Here is a 17,234-nt window from a genome sequence, read left to right as displayed (position 1 = left end):
CAAATGTCTCTAGTAGGCTAGGTCTGGGGCCTGTTTTTAGGGGGACCTCGGTCTCACCAAGTTACTTTGCTCCCACCCTCTGTTCGTGTCTTGCACCAGATGGCCTCCTCTGCTGAACGCCCCGGATAGCTGAGTGCCCCGGAGGGACAGGGCGTCACTGAGGTCTTCAAGCAAACAGTCTAACAATTTAAAAAAACTGGTGTTAGGCACTGACTAGATGCCAGCAGTGTACTGAGTGATTCAGTCCTCACAATAGTGCTGTGAAATAGGGGCTACAGTTTTCTGAATTTCACAGATAAGAAAACAGTAGCAAAGAGGCTTTAACCGATTTGGCCCGGTCACCAAACCCAGAGGCTAATAATCATTGTCAAAGATTGCTCACATCTATTGTGTACAGATTATGTGCCAGGTGCAATGCTAGTGCTTTGTAGGAGTTGCTCCATTTAACCCCTGATCGATCAGATCAAGGTTCTAGTAGTATCTTCACTTTCTTTGTTGTTGTTTTTGGACGGGCCGCGTGGCTTGCGGGATCTTAGTTCCCTGACCAGGGATCGACCCCGTGCCCCCCTGCAGTGACAGTGTGGAGTCCTAACCACTGGACTGCCAGGGAAGTCCCTATCTTCACTTCTTAGAAGGGGAAATGGGTAGGGTGAGGGCAAAGCAACATGGCCACATCATACAAGTTATAAATGGCAGACCCAGGCTTAAAACAAAAAAGCCAGAAAACTGGCCATGTAGTGAAGAATGGAATTAGTTGTGAAGTTGTTTCTTGGGCCAGTCATGTTTTTGTTTTGTTTTGTTTTGTTGTGTTGTGGTTTTTTTTTTTTGCGGTACGCGGGCCTCTCACTGCTGTGGCCTCTCTCGCCACGGAGCACAGGCTCTGGACGCACAGGCTCAGCGGTCACGGCTCACGGGTCCAGCTGCTCCGCGGCACGCGGGACCCTCCCGGACCGGGGCACGAACCCGTGTCCCCTGCATCGGCAGGCGGGCTCCCAACCACTGCGCTACCAGGGAAGCCCCAGTCATGTGTTTGAAGCATATGTCATGGCAATTTCTAGAACGAAAGCGACCCTTTGTGTGCCACTTTGGCCCTTTGTATAAACCCAGTCTGTAGCACAGTCAACAGGCTTTCCTCTCCTTGTTTCTGGGCACAGACAACCGGCCAGACAACAGACAAGTCGCCATTCGATGGGTGGGCGGGGGGAGGAGGGGGAGGAGGGGGAGGAAGGCAGGGTCGGGGCGGGGATGGCAGCAACTCGACAGCGCCAGCTTCATCAAAGCCATGAGTTCTCGCCACAGTCGAAGCTGCCGACCCCAAAACCGATACTTAAAGGCAAGAAACTCCTACCTGTGAATCACCTGCCAGTCATCCAAGCTTGGGGAGGAATTCCTAAAGAAAAGAAGGTATGTGATGGGATCCAGCTTGATGATTTCTATCTAATTGTACATCAAGTGGGGTGAGACTCTGAAAAACGTGTAAGTTTCCCCACACGTGAGGACCTGGGGTGGCCATACACACTCCCCTCCCTGTTTATAGGGATAAGAATTGAGCTCTGGAGGGGAGGATTCACATGAGGAAAGGTAGGGGGGACAGGACGGACTCTGAATCGTTCATTTCTTACGACCTTTTCATATTAAGGAGGAATGTGATTATCAGAGTTTGAAAATTACATGGTATTCCATCAGGTAAATCTTCTAAAATTCTCATGGTTTAAAGAATTAAAAAGCACATCTCTTAAGCCAAAGGAAGGCAATTATCCATGTGGTTCAGGCAGAAGTTCTATATAATTTAAAGCAAAGGGAGAGTTTTTCTAGTTGTAATTTAGAAACAACTTCCCCCTGAGAGCCCAAAGGGTCACAAAAATTAGAATAATTTGACTAGAAGACCTCTTAATGATGCTTTTCCCAGTTGGTGGTTATTATTTTGTATTTGTTTAATGTACAGTATGTTATGGGGCTGTGGTTAATAGGGAAAAACATTTTTATGTATTTTATTTTTAGATTCAGATGTTGAACAAAAGTAATAAAGTATATTCTCAAAAACTAACTCACTCAACGGCCTCAGTATTAAGTCAGATCTAGCCTTATGAGGCTCCCTTTAAAATTTGAGATTAAAGGAACTAGGAAATGAGTAAGAATATCATGGCATTCTTTCTAAGGTGATTTTGTTCAAATTTCATCAGAGTTTTCAGTTTTCCCGTGATGTGTATTTTAACACTCAAAGTATTCCAATCACATTAGAAAAATATGAGAATTACTTTAATTCAGTCATTTTATTTTAAAACAACATAAGGTATATCTCAAATCCACTTGACAATAAATATCTTAATAAATATAACATAAATAAATATAAGTTCACATGCTTTCATGAACACAAAATTATATAAATAAATATTTTAAAATAAATTATGCTTGAGTGTTTGTTCCTACAAAATCGTTGGTACTGAAATAGCTTATAAATTCTTGCTCTTCTATTAAAGGGAAAAAAAAAAAACCACGTTCTGGGAGGACATTTCCCCTCATCAATTTGCTCATGAAAACTTAAAAATAACTTATCCATAGTAAATATGAAATAGACTTGATCAAAGCGATCGTGGATAGAACAGTCACATCCTGCAAATTTGGAGTAATGACTAATGTAAACAAGCATAAGAATTCCTGTACCAGCTTAAGTAGGAACAGGTCAAGCCACCCCCGCCCCAGTTCTTAACCCATGCCCTATTATAATTTCTTTGGTTCCAATATTTATCAAAATGACTTTAAGTTTAGGAGAGACCTCAGCTTTTTAGGAAGAACTCAAATAGCTCATCATTCTATCGATGGTCACCACACGAATTCTGAAGGCATGAAGAAGTATGCAGAGCTTGATTTTAGTCTTATAAAAATCCAGTTCTTCCATGGAGGGTTTCTGTGACACAGGCTTGCTGTGGGAATTCAGGGCCTAGGAGAATAAATATTGAGCATGACATAGACAGTATTCCAAAATTAAAACGTTCATCCGTAAAGATGGGTGAAGCCAATGCATGTCTCAGAGCCTGCAACCCACTCCCTCACTGCATCTCCTAAACCAAATCAAATCTACTCCCAGCCAGATGGGCAGGCAGAACCTGAGAGAAGAAATGCTCATTATCCAAGCACATGGATCTTCAGTGAGCTCTGAAAAGACCCTGAAAACTATTTAGAAAATCATCAGTGGGAGTTGTATTTCAGAAAGGAACAATTCTGTTAAGATGACATCTGCTGTGATATGTAATTAATTTTTATATGTTACATTAAGAAGCGGCTTCCTTTTGAGAATGGGGAGGTGATGGATTGCTATTGACTGGAAACTCTCAGTCAGTATCAGACCTGTTGACTAAAGACACTTATTCATGTGAGATAAATAAACCTGGCAGTTTGAGCCCTTTGATAACACAATGCAAGACTATATATTTGCACAATGATCAGCAGTTTTGCTTGTACTTCCTCACAAAAAGCCTAAAAGAAAGGTAGGGTGGGTAAAGTCATCCCATTTTACAGAGGAAGAAACTGAGGCACAGAGGGACAAAAGGTCTGAGCATAGTTGTCTGATTACTGGTAGAACTGATTCGACTCTTGGTCCTGAAAATGAAATATCATCTACAACTCTCTAGATGGTAACATTCTTTGATACTTGCATGATGTTCACTGCCTTTCAAACAAGTAATCTGGTGCCCCCCCGCAAAAAAAATTAAAAAAGGATGAATGAAATAAATTCCTTTTCAGACAATCATTTCTCATGCCGTATTTTTATCCCATGCCCTGGCCAACATGGCACTCACCCTGCTCTTTCTTAAGTGGATAATTCTGTGTTTTATGTTAGCATCATGTGCTATGGTGATTCAGAAAGTTACAAAGCACATTCTTGTCTATGAGTAACACTGTGGCTGTCCCCAGGTGATAGGTCATTCTTTTCTTTCATTCACAGTTTGGTTCAGCATGCATCATATCCAGGCACCAGCCCCGCTTGTCTTCTCTAGCAGTATTTGCAGATATGCATGCCAGCCCCTTGCATGTACATCCCAGAGGCTTTAGAGATGCATGAGAAGATGAGTGCAGTGGAATCCCTTTGATGGGGGTTTAAATCCTGCCTCTGCCGCTTCCAAGCTGTGTGACCTCAGATAAGTGGCTAACCCTCTAAGATTGGTCTCCTCATTTGCACAGACCCCAAGTGGCTGCCAAGGGGACAGCATAAGGAAATGTATGCACCTTTGCCCAGAGCCTGGTGCATACCGCACGGTCAACAAGCAGGAGGCTGCTTTCCTTAATGTGACCTGCTCATGTTGCCCTCTCTCTAGAGGGTGCCCTCAAGGTTGTCTCCCCCAATATGTAACTGGCTTCAGAAGGGGGCATTTCAGGCCTCCCCCAACCCAGGAAGGGCTGATGGTATACCCCTTCATCACGGACCCTGGCTGGTGGTCTCAGCATGAGGAAGACCTTACCTGCATCAGCTCAGCAATAGCTGCTAGCATGTTCTGATCCAGAAAGATCTGCCTCTTAGGATCCATCAGAAGCTTTGCATTCATGGCCTGGAACTCCATGTGGTACATCTTCAAGTCCTCATAGATACTGCTAAGGCACAGGGTCTGCATAATACGACAAAGTGGGGAAGGAACTATTGAGATGGGCTAAAAACGTACCCCCCCTTCCCCTGCCGCTGCATTTGAGGAAAGAATTTTGTGTCTTACCATCATAAAAGAGCTCTTTCTGGAAGCCAGGCAATTCCCACTCTAGAAGAAAAAAATAATCAGATATCAATGACATGAATTCATAATATGAGCTAAAACCTTCAATTTTCTGACTTACAGTTATTAAAGAGGTCTTTCTGGAAGCCAGGCAACTCTCATTCTAGAGCCAAAAAAAAAAAACCACATCAAAGACATTAATTATTAATGTAAATTTTTCTGACTTTTCTTCTCAAACTTATCTTTTTTTTTTTACTGTGGTAAAAAATACATGTAAAATTTACCATCTTAACTATTTTTAAGTGTACGGTTCAGTACTGTTAAGTATATCTCACACTGTTGTGAAAAACCATGTTTTTATAAATTTTTTTTCTAAATTGAACTTCTACAATGGGACCTGTTAAAGTCCCATGGTGATGGACCCCAGAAGCATGCGCATTTTTGGAAGAAGACGAGGTCTGATGCACAGCTCTTAACTGTATTACAAGCTTTGGGAGGAAAACCCTCTATACCGTGGCTAATTCCAGTGGTAAGCAGGCCTCCACTGTGCTAGTTCTATCTTTGGTGATATCTTCATGATCAATCTCTTCAGAAGTGCAGGAGTAAAATTCTAGGGTTTGTCTGGCCTGTAAAACATAAAGAGAAACCCAGTTTACAAGATTAATAAGGCACCCAGCTCCCCATGGCACTGGCACCAAAGCTAGAGCCGGCTGCCCTTGACCTCCACCTCTGAGCTGTAGGAATTTTAGAGTCTTCATAAGACAAAAGGAAACAGATCATTTACACTCTCTCTCCATCCCTCCTCCCCTTTTGCTTAGGACATGTTTCTCTGGATGATATGTTTTTCCATTACGTAAACACTATAAATCATTTCAACAGGCTGTGCTAATCAGCCTCTACACCACGCTGTGACACTTGCTTCTGGTGAAAACCGTTTTTTCCTTTTGCCAGCATGGCTGTGTTTTATGAATATCTTTTTCAAGAATAGCTTCTAAAGGGGGACTGTTAGGTCACTACATGATGAACATAACAAACATGCAACCTTCAAGACAAGCGGAGATTTAATATGTGGTGTACACACACGCGTGCACACACACACACACAGATGTCATCTTACAGGCATGTTGACTATAATTATGATATTAAGAAGTCGATGACTTTTTGATTGAAGAGCGAGATCATTGTTCCATTTAACAAGCCTGATGTGCGCCAGGCACTATGCTAGGTACAAAGGAAGGTGACAAAGAAGGGGACTATGTTATGTCCCCCAGAATTCCAAGTTCAGCTGTGGAGTCAGGCAAGTGCCCAAATGACCAGGAGACATGCTGGCAAGTGATAAGGGCTGAGAAGGGTCAGAAAGCTCTGGGAAGGGGGTGGAAAGGGAAGCAAAGTCTTCCCCAGAGATGGGGCATCTACAGAGGAGGGGGAGTTTCAGGCAGAGGGAACAGTGTGAGCCATGAATCAAAGCTTGAGAGTACAGAACATGCTGGGGTACAAGTAGTAAAATTCCCGTCTGTGGTAAGCAGAATAATGCCCCTGCCAAAGATATCCACCTCCCAATCCCTGGAACCACAGACTAGGTTATGTTACGTGGCAAAGGGGAATTAAGGTCGCAGATGAAATTAAGGTTGCTAATCAGCTGACTCTAAAATAGAGACGTTATCCTGGAGTGTCTGGGTGGGTCCAGTGTAATCACTGGGTCCTTTTAAGCAGAAGAGAGAGGCAAGAGAGTCAAGCTCAGAGTGATGCAGCATGATTAAGTCTCATTTGTTGGCTCTGAGGATGGAAGGGTCCCACCAAGGAATGTGGGCTGCTTTTAGAAGCTGGAAAAGGCAAGAAAATTGGATTCTCCCCTAGAGTCTCCAGAAAGGGATACAGCTCTGTTGACACCTTAATTTTACTCCAGTGAGACCCATTTTGGATTTCTGAACTCCAGGGCTGTAAGATAATAAACTTGTGTTGTTTAAAGCCACTAAATTTGTGGTAATCTGTTACAGCAGCAATAGAAAATGAATACACTGTTCCTGGACGTGGTCAAGCAGATCGAGGCAGCTGCTATCCTGAGCAGGTTCTAAAAAGTTAGATTTGCAATTATACTTCAATAAGAAAAAAAAAAATCTCCAAATAACACAATAGTTTTATTTCTGTGATAACTGCTTTCCTTTGTTCCAAAATGAAAACGGCGACTCTCTCTCTATTACTATTGCATCGTTAAAAAAGATGACCTTCAAGAATCTATAAAATAGTGCCTGGCATACAGTAGGCACTCAATAAGTACTTGTTGAATGAAAAAAAATGAATAAATAGAGCAAAAAAAAATTAGACTTGAAAATGTGGGCCCACTGCTATAGTTTTTCAGATCTTTTCAGGAGAAGCTGGAAATTTGGATACTTATATGGGAGGTCTACTTTTTCAATGGCATCAAACTCAAAAATCAAAATGAAATAAAAAAGACATGGCCAAACTCTACAGATCTGTGGACTAGATATGGCCTGTGAGTCGCATGCATTTGCCACCTCTATCTCCTCTGCAAGTAGCCAGCTGATTTGTTCTGGCAAAATTGATGCAGGAATCATATTAAAAAATCAAATTGAGTTCTGCAATCTTTCACCTTTGGTGCTGCATCTGAGAGTAGAAGAGACAGCTTTTTCACATAAAGCATCTATTTAAACAGGAGCTCCTACATTTTACCTAGATCGAACCTTTCTTTAGGAATCAAAGCACCTATCTCTGCAGTTTTCACTTGGTGAGCTGCCTTTTTAATTAAGATGGATTGAACTGTAAGGAAAAACTGGCAGCACGTTATGAAAGATTAGAAGGGGGAAAAAAGGGTTCTTTAAGAAGGACTCGTAGCATTGAGCTTACTTTAAGATATTCATAAAGCAACAAGCTAGAAATCTTCAAGAAAGATTGACTAGAGAGCAGGAAGGCGAAAGGCCATCTTTTAAAACATCAGTCTTAGGTCGTTGCAGCAAAAGCAATAGATGTTGGAGTGCTTTTAAAGGAAGAAAAAAAAATTTTTTTGCATTAAAACATGAAAGCTAAAAAGATGACTGAAGCTGTAAATAAAATTAGATAACTCTCTCCCTAGAAAATGAAGCCTGGATGTGCACTGTCACGAGCTCCCTGAAATGTGATGCTCCAGCAACAAGCCGAGTCACCAGACTGGAAGCTGGAGAGGAGCATTAGACGCAAGGCTAATTCATCTTCGCAGGCCCTGGAGCACAGAGGCCGCCCCTAATAGAGGTTTCCTGGATTGATAAGTGTGTCAGAGGAACAGTGTGGGCCTGACACAATTCCATCTCTGTTGGCAGGCTACAAGGAACACTGTAAGTATCCACTTTCCTCTGTGTAGACACAGCCCAAACGAATGCCATTATAATTTATCACCTCTCCTGCTTTCTCTGGAGACACAGTTTCACTGCAACTCTAGCTAATAGTTGGGCCATTTGTAAAGTTCCCTCTTCTTCTCTTGACAGCTCCTTCCACAATTAACTTCCACAATTTCCCTGCAGTTCCTTCAGGTGACCAAGGGTTTGGAGATGCCCCTTCACTACAGAGGCTGCAAAGTGGGAACCAGGACATTGAAAAGCTCACCTTCTGAAGGGTGTCGCTGACGGCTCTCAGCAGGTTTTGGGAGTGGTTGAGGCACTGGAACATTCCGGGGCCTGCTGTGGTGGCGGGGAGGTTCCTGGCCAAACTAAAGTGGTCCAGGTGGTGGAGGAGGACCAGGGTGGCCACAAGGAGGAGGCCTGAAAGGAAATGGAGGGGCAGGATAAGCTGGCCTACCTCCATCTTCCATCTCTTCTGGCCATCTCCACCCATCCACTTCTTCTGAGCACCTCCTGCCTTCCTCCACCCGTTTCCAGTCTTCCTTCAACAACTGAGAGATGAATCAGGTTCTTGGAGGACAGCGCTCTGTGCTAGCATTAGAAGCCTACTCGCTGTCACGGCCACCTTGTGAGTTCAGACAGGGGTGTGGACAGAGCTCACCCAGAAAAAGTCTCCATTTCAGGAGGAGGGAAAGTGAGGCCAGGTGGTGAAGCGACCCAGTGTTTTGTAAGCAGTGGGGTGACAAAGCCTCGCTTTGAAGCCGGCTGGGATCTGCCCTCTTAGAGCTGTAGCCTAGGACCCTGGGCAAGAAACCATCCCGTGGGGCCTCAGTTTCTCATCTGTGAAGTGGGCATAATACTTAGCTCACAGGGCTCTTTCAAGGTTAAAAGAGACGATATCCTACCGAGCGCAGGGTAAGCCCGCAATGTCTTTCCCCCTTTCGTTCTCTCTGCCCTAAGATTGCTGACTGCCTTCCAGGCTCCGCGGAGCCTGTCCCAAGTTTCTGCCTCCTCTTCCCGGCCGCCGCCCCTCCCCAGCCAAGCGCCGAGCGCTAGTCTCGGGCTGGTTACTCACTGCGCGGCGGGCACATGCTGAGCGGCGCTGCGGGGGCACCGAACCGAGCGGGCAGCTGGACGCAGACGGGTGCACGCGGCAGGTGAGGGCGGTGGTTGGGAGGCCGACCCGCGGGGGCCACATTTTTATAATTGCCCGAGGCGCGGCAGGACTTTCCCGGGACTCTGGTCTCTTGCTTTCTTTCTCTCTCTATCTCCTCTCTACATCAGCTTCTTGGTGACACGTGGAGTCTGGCCCGCGGGGCTTGCGGCGCTTTCGGATTAACTCCCAGTGCACCCGGCCGCAGTCGTTCCGGGACGGCCCCGCCGCCTCCGGCCTGGCCCAAAACGAAAGAGAAATTCGCGCAGAGTCGCGGCGCGGGGTCCCCGGGCAAGCCCGACCCCTGGCCCGCCACCCTCGGACGGCCCCCGCCCCCAGGTACCCACCCTTGGCCCCGCCTCCCTGCAGCGCCCCCGCCCGACGGAGCGCCGAGTAGGGCCACCCGCTCTCCATCTATATCCAGGATGAGCCCTGACCTCTGGGCTGGTTCTGGACAGGGGTGGGCAAATCATTCATTTATCATTCCTTTATTCAGATAGTCCACGGTGTGCCAGGCCGACATTGTGCCAGGTGTGGGGCACCCAGCAGTGAACAGGTCACTTTGGGGGCGCTCCCACACCAAATGTGACTCAATGTGTTTTGTTCCTGGGTACCCTCTTAAACACGGAAAGGGATGAAACCAGACTGGCTATGCAGTAACTACTCTCCTAGAGAATCCAGTTTTTTACAGTGTCCAGGAGAGAATCGTTACAATTTAGTGGGATGGATGTGCAGGGTCTTGGCAGGAGAGGCCAGAGAGAGGGCAAGTCAGCAGGAGCAACGGGAGTGAGGGGCCAGCAAAAGCTCCCAGAAGCAGGGGGCTGCGACCTGAATGTTAAAGGGTGAGTAGGCATTAGACCGCTTCCAGTGGGATGGGATGCAGGTTCTAGGCTGAGGGAACAGGAATCAGAAGTACAGTCAAGGAAGGTAGAGGGAGGTGGCAATCTAGGGGTCCTATACAGGGTGTGAGGTTGGTGAGGGTGATGGGGCTGTGCCGTGAGGGTAGTAGATGCTGTGCTAAGGAGTGTACATTCTGCTGAGGGTGGTGGGGAGCCTTCTAGGGTTTCAGGCAGGAGACATGGTTGGATTTGCATGATGGGAAGATCTTTCAGCAGTAGTATGGAGGATGGATCCCAGGGGTCAGGAGTGGGAGGGCGTGGCCAAGGCCCTATTCAGAATGGAGGTTGGGCAAGAGGGATCCTTAGGGTGGGGAGGGACCAAGACTTGGTAACTCCTCAGGTGAGAGGGATAGGAAGGTGCTGAGAATGGCTGAATGGAGGTTGTTCCAGTTCCTGCACAGGGGTTACTGTAAGAGAGGAGTGAGTTTGGAGGAGACACTGAGAAGTTCCACTTTGGATGTGTTGGGTTTGAGGTTCCTGTGGGACTTTTCAGTTCACTCATTTCTACCACGAGCATTAGTCACCCTGGGTATGTGTGAACGGGAGGGGTGTGTTTGGTCACCCACTCGGCATCTCTGATGGATCTGACTGCACTAAAGCCCCAGGACTTCACAATGGAGCTGCCAGTGCCCACCTTTGTGCAGATACACTAACTGAACTTGGATAGGGATAAGCCTTTTGGAATACAGGAGAGAAGAGAGGGTGCTTCCTCTGGATCCCTGTTGAAGTCGGGAAGGATGAGGTAAGCCTTGAGATGTTACCATGAACACTCGGCAGGGCCAACCTTTACTGAAGATGGAGTGATGAAGCCAACTAGGAGAAAGGAGAAAGCTGTGTTAACCCCCTGTCTGATTCAAACTCTCTCTGTTTTTGGCATCAGTCCCCCTAGCAGTTCATCTGCTCAAGGGTGATGACGTACCCACCATAGGGACTTGTAGGTCTGTGTAAAACGGGAGCAATAGTTGATCTCCAAAGCTCCTTCCAATGCTGCAGTCTGTGAATTACCCCTGGGAACAGAGAACAATGCATTGTCAGAAACACTTGCATAGCAGATTGTGTGAAGCAAATGACAGGTGCTGAGCTGTGTTGTTGCCATAGGGGTTTAGGATGGAGTTAAATGTACTTAAGTCAGATGAAGTCAAGTTTATCACAACTGAGCTATTTCTCCCTTGGAAGGGCCATCTCCTATGGAAAAGTAATTTCTGCAGCATAAATGAGCGTAGGGCCTCTGCTCAGAATGGATTCTTGGCCACCAGACACAGTTTCTAGCCTATACTTTTGTGAAAGTTCTCTGATGTGCTGCACATCCTTTAGCCAAGATAGAACAACAGCCTTCTTCTGGGATAACATTACTTTTCTATAAGAGACATTCTTTGCCCATGATTACTACTATATGATATCTAGCATTGTACTGGCAGTCTTGGCCAATGCTATAAGGAAAGAAAAAGAAATGAGAGATTTAAAAATTGGAACATAAAAGACAAAAACCGTCACTGTTAGCAACAGAAACAACAGATCAAATACTAGAACTAATAAGAGAATTCAGCACCTTCACTGGATACAAATACCAACTTTCAAAAATCAACCAAATTTCTCTACATCTGCAACAACCAATTAGAAATATAATAAAAATAATATACCAGATAATAAATAGACAGTAATAAAAACAAAATACCATTCACAGTAGCAGCCAAACTATAAAGCAACTGCCTGTAGATGGAGAGGCAGTACAGTGGTTAAGAATATGGACTCTAAACTATTTGAATCCAGGTTCTGTTAGTTACTTGCTGTGTGTTCTTGGGCAAGTTACTTATCTCTCTGGGCTCAGTTTCCTCATCTGGAAAATGATGATAATAAAAGTACCATAGGTTTGTTGTGATTATTACATGGGTTAGTAGAAGCATAAAATAGTCTTTGGAGAAAATTTAATCGAGAACATAGAGTGATTTAATTTAAATGGGAAACACATACCCTTGGGTGGAAGACCTTGAGATGTAAATAGCTCAAGTCTCTTCTAGTTAATTCACATATTCAATGCAATCACAACACAAATTACAAATAACTTTTCTGAAGAACATAATAATAAGCCTACTCTAAAATATATGAGAATAAAAGCCCATGAATATCTAAGTTAAGCTTGCAAAGGAATAATAAAGATGGGGAAGTAGCCCTACCAGATATAAAGACATAGTTCAGAGCAATAATAATAAAAATAGTGTTTGGCAAAAGGATAGCCAAATGGACCTTTGAAACAAAATAGAAAATTACAGACAGACTCATATATATGCATATTTAGTATAAAGATACAATAGCACCCAGGACAATCAGGGAAGCATGGATTGTTTACTAGAAAATTCTCACTGTAAGGTGAAAAATAAAACTGGACTCCAACCTAAAACAACATACAGAAGTGAAGCCACTTGGAAGTAGGTTAAAGACAAATGTGAAAAATAAAGTTATTACAATAGTAGAAGAAAATGTAGGAGACTATCTTTGTCTCTCAAGAGTGGGAAGGACTTCTTAAAAACGTCAAAGCCCCAAGCCATAAGTGAAATACTCGTAAATTTGATTATATAAAAATTAAGAATTTCTGTACTATGATTTCCTGTTAACCATCAACAAAGTTAACAGATAGCTGACAGACTGGGAGAAGATATTTTGCAATGTCTAAAACCAATAGGAGAGTATACAAGGAACTCCTACAAGTCAGCAAGAAAAAGAAACCCCAATGAAAATGGGCAGAACTTATGAACAGGCAGTATACAAAGAGGAAACCCCAAAGGCTAACCAGCATCATGGGATGCTCAGATATATTATAATCTGAAAAATGCCAAAGAAAATAAGAATAAGGTATCACTTTGTACTTTTTAGACTGGCAAAAATGAGTACATTGGATATTGACAAACGTTGGTGAAATGTAGGATTCTAGGATCTTTTCTATAATGTAAGTAGACTGATGCAGCTATACTCGAGGGCATTCTGGCGTCTAGCTTTGGTCAGGTTACGTATATGCATACCTGATGACCCAGCATTCTATCTTGGCATGTACATCCCAAAGAGATTCTTATACAGATCCATAAAGCCTGTATATGAAGATGTTCTTTAAGTCACTGTTCGTAGTAGTGGGAGTTGAAGGCAGTCTAGTTGCCCACCAGTAGGTAAATGAGTAGGTGAAATGTGAGGGATCCCCTTCACGGATACTCTGCAGCAGTTAGAAATAATGGACTATATGTACCTGCATCAACATGGGTAGATCTTTAAAACATAATACTGGGTAAAAACATAAAGATAAAAGCAGAGGGCTTCCCTGGTGGCGCAGTGGTTGAGAGTCCGCCTGCCGATGCAGGGGACGCGGGTTCCTGCCCCGGTCCAGGAAGATCCCACATGCCGCAGAGTGGCTGGGCCCGTGAGCCATGGCCGCTGAGCCTGCATGTCCAGAGCCTGTGCTCCGCAAAGGGAGAGGCCACAGCAGTGAGAGGCCTGCGTACCGCCAAAAAAAAAAAAAAAAAAAAGAGTAAGATCTGTATATAACACTAGAGATAGACAGTTAAACCCCTTGGAGTCAGACTTGTTTGGGAATACAAAAAATTTGGATTTTAGAAAGTGAAAAGGTAACATCTCATGATTGAACACAATATTTCTGCAGCAAAATGTAGGAATGGTTACATTAAGTGGATGAAGGCTACAAATAACCTCACATCCCATGAGTCATATTTTGCTGCTCAGTGAGCTTAAGAAAAACACCTTTGGTGTTCAAAGCTGGGAGGTTTCAGAATTGTAAGTGATTGTGGACTTCCGTATACTTTAATGAGAAGAATGTATTCAAAATTGTACACATTATACAAGGACACCTGCAAACAAAAAGATATGTGTTAAACATATTAGGATAGATCCCATTGAGGAGTGATGGGCATGAGAATAAGGAATGGAGATAAATAAAATATATAAATATAAGTATACACACATATAAAAGAAGGGACCTGTGATATCATGAATTGAAGTCATGATCAACTTAATGATCAACTTAATCCTCTTCATCTGAAGTCCTTATTCTGCCCCAAATGTTGATAAGTAAAGACACCCTTTCTAAGCAGATAACTCGATAGTTGTTTGCAAACTTTAATTGTACTTTAGTATATTCAGATAGTTTTTCTATTGGTCATTCCTTTCCCTTTCAGTTTGAGCAGTGGGCCAATCTGAGATCTCACCTAATAGATCCATCACTGGGAATCAAAGGTCTTTTCAGGAATTTGGCAGAATGTATTAAGGCTCTGTATCAGAGTTTCTCAACTGGAGGTGATCTTGTTCCCCAGGGCACATTTGGCAATGTCTGGAGAAATTTTTGGTTATCGTAATGGGGGAAGGGGGTTGCTACTGGCATCTAGTGGGTGGAGAATTGATGCAACATGTTGCTAAACATCCTACAGTACACAGGATGGCCCCTCGCTTCCCCAAACTAAAAGAAGTTACACCATCCAAATTAGCAGTAGTGCTGGATACCTGCAATCATACCAAATATCAGTAGTAGCTCAGGCTACCTGCCTTCATCCGTGAGTAGACATGTTCATAGTCATAGGCTCTGAACAATAGACTTGGGACTGTATCTTTGGTGCCATAATTTAGAGTGGCAGCCCATTCTTGGAAGAAGTGAGATTCCAAAGAGACTTGTGATCAGTTGAAACTGTAAATGTGAATCTGTAGGTAGGTATTGTAAACACTAGCATCCTTCATCATATAGCAAGGACTCTGCTGTCAGATTTCCTGCAGTTCTATTCTATAGGGGCTATTGAATTTGAACATAAATCAGCTGGTGTTCGCATGCCATCTGACAGTGTGGGGTCCAATACAGCTCTGCTCATAAAAGGTGACCTGTTAGCTAAGAGGCAGAGCCTAATGTTCCTTGCTGCATATACCAACCTCAAACATGACATGCTGATGAGGCTGGTTCCATGGAGCAATTTCTTCTTTGGTGGTGAGGTGTTTCAGCAGCAGGGAGAAAAGTAGTGAGCTGAGCCAGAGAGGCTACGGTAGAGTCTAGAGTAACTTTACATCTATGATCAAAAGACTTAGGTTCTACCCCCTTCTGCGACTTGGTGACCATGTAAGCTTAGACAAGCCACTGCCTTTCCTAATTTTCATATCTGCAAAATGGAGATGGTAATCCCTGATTGTCTAGCTTTGTCATATGAATCAGATTATATAATGACCAGTGGTAGAGTGTCATCGCTATGAGATATCACTATACAAGGAGAGGTGCAGTTATTATTTTTGGATTAAGGCACACACTCACCAGTTTCTTCCACATCTGCCTCTTTGCACTCTTTTAAATGTTAAGTGGCAACTTCCCAATGAGGGGGGAAGGGGAGTCCTAAATATTCATAGCATTGTTTCTACAGGCAACATCCATGTGTTATCATGCTGTCTTGAAGAACCTCAAAAGTATTAACAGTGGTCTTCAAGAAAATATTCCAGGAAAGGTGTTGTTATTGCTTACTGATGCTCCAGAATAAAGATTTTTATGAATATTGTTGCAAACTTTTCTGCATCTTGAGACAGTTAAACAAACAAACAAAAATGATACAGCTCCTGGGCATTGCAACGTCATGCATGATGATGCTGATGCTTAGACACTAAAAAGAAAAGAAATGATGATTTTGACTATATAAAGAACAAACATTTCTACAAGAAAAAGATACCATAGATAACATTTAAAGACAAATGATAACCTCAAAAAAAATTTTGCAACAGCGTATGACAGATCAAGGGCTGATCTCCTTAGTATATGAATATGAATATTAAAAAGAAAAAAGCCAACAATCCAATAAAAAATGGGCAAAGGTTATGAATAGACAGTTTAAAGAAAGAAAAATACAAATTACTTAGAAACATGACAAATACTCGGCTGCACTCAAAATTAAAGAAATGCAAATTAAAGTGACTAGATATGATTTTTAACCTATAATTTGCAAAACTAGAAAGTTTGATGACTTATGGGTATGTGGAAATAGGTTTCAATATTCTGTTGGAGGGAGTAAAATCCAGTGCAATACACTTGAAAGGTTAGTTGGCAATAGCGATTAAAATTAAAAATATATGTATACTTTTGCTCAGCAATTCCACTTCCAAGTATTTATCCTGTAAACTATTTGCATGTATACATAAAGACTGATTTCCATTAAAAGTATTATATTTAATATCAAAAGACTCGAAACATTCTAAATGTCCATTCATAGAGAATTGTTTCAATAAAGCCTAATTTATCTTTTCAATGAATTTTTCAATGTAGCTATTAAAAAGATTGAATTAGATTTATACGTTTGTTAGGAACAATCTTCATTATGTGAAAAGTCATGTGAAAAATCAAGGTTCACACCAGTGTGTAATATGCTTCCATTTGTGCAAGGAAAAAAGTATATATATATATATACATACACATAGATATAGGTACAATATCAACATAGATCTACACTCCTAAGAGCATAGAAAATCAATGACCATTTCCTCTGGAGAAGGAGATTGAATCTTTGAAGTAGGGGGAAAACCTGCTTTTTATTTAATATCCTCTGTACTGTTTGAATTATTTAACATGCAAATATATTGCAGCTTTATTTATTTATTTTTTTGCTTTGTTTTATTTGTATTCTGAAAGATCACCTAATGGCAGGTGAAGTGAACTGCTAAGAGAGCTGCTGGATGCATTCTGACAGCTTGTTTTTTCTCAATTTTTATTGAAAAATAGTTGATTTACAATGCTGTGTTAGTTTCAGGTGTACAGCAAGGTGATTCAGAGACAATATATTCTTTTTTAGTTTCTTTTCCAGTATATGTTATTATAAGATACTGGGTATAGTCCCCTGTACTATACGGGAGGTCCTGTTGGTTATCTATTTTTTTTAATTAATTAATTAATTTACTTTTGGCTGTGTTGGGTCTTCGTTGCTGCGTGCGGGCTTTCTCTAGTTGTGGCAAGCGGGGGCTACTCTTCTTTGCGGTGCACATGCTTCTCATTGAAGTGGCTTCTCTTGTTGTGGAGCACGGACTCTAAGCGCGTGGGCTTCAGTAGTTGTGGCTTGCAGGCTCAGGAGTTGTGGCTCGTGGATTCAGTAGTTGTGGCTCGTGGGCTCTAGAGTGCAGGCTCAGTAGTTGT

General features: G+C 42.9%; 1 protein-coding gene and 1 long non-coding RNA gene across 5 annotated transcripts in view; one reads left to right on the top strand and one right to left on the bottom strand.

Annotated features, from left to right (window-relative positions):
• Nucleotides 1–2,597: 2,597 nt before the first annotated feature.
• IL12A (interleukin 12A) lies at nt 2,598–9,313 on the bottom strand. Its single transcript, XM_081234842.1, is given in 9 exon segments — nt 2,598–2,941; nt 4,461–4,604; nt 4,707–4,748; nt 4,825–4,866; nt 5,216–5,329; nt 8,301–8,455; nt 9,111–9,138; nt 9,140–9,220; nt 9,222–9,313. Coding segments are annotated over 9 exon segments (774 nt in total). The 5' UTR covers nt 9,234–9,313; the 3' UTR covers nt 2,598–2,785.
• The window catches only part of LOC308617626, a 23,368-nt gene continuing 15,249 nt past the window's right edge, over nt 9,116–17,234 (top strand). For all 4 annotated transcript variants that reach the window (XR_014015893.1, XR_014015894.1, XR_014015895.1 and 1 more), the window contains exon 1: nt 9,116–9,192. This is a non-coding gene — a long non-coding RNA (uncharacterized lncRNA). The remainder of the gene's footprint in view (nt 9,193–17,234) is intronic.

This window comes from Mesoplodon bidens (genome assembly GCF_964165515.1).
Source record: "Mesoplodon bidens genome assembly, chromosome: 5".
NCBI classification, from domain to species: Eukaryota; Metazoa; Chordata; class Mammalia; order Artiodactyla; family Ziphiidae; genus Mesoplodon; species Mesoplodon bidens.
This window is presented reverse-complemented; position numbering and strand designations above follow the sequence as displayed.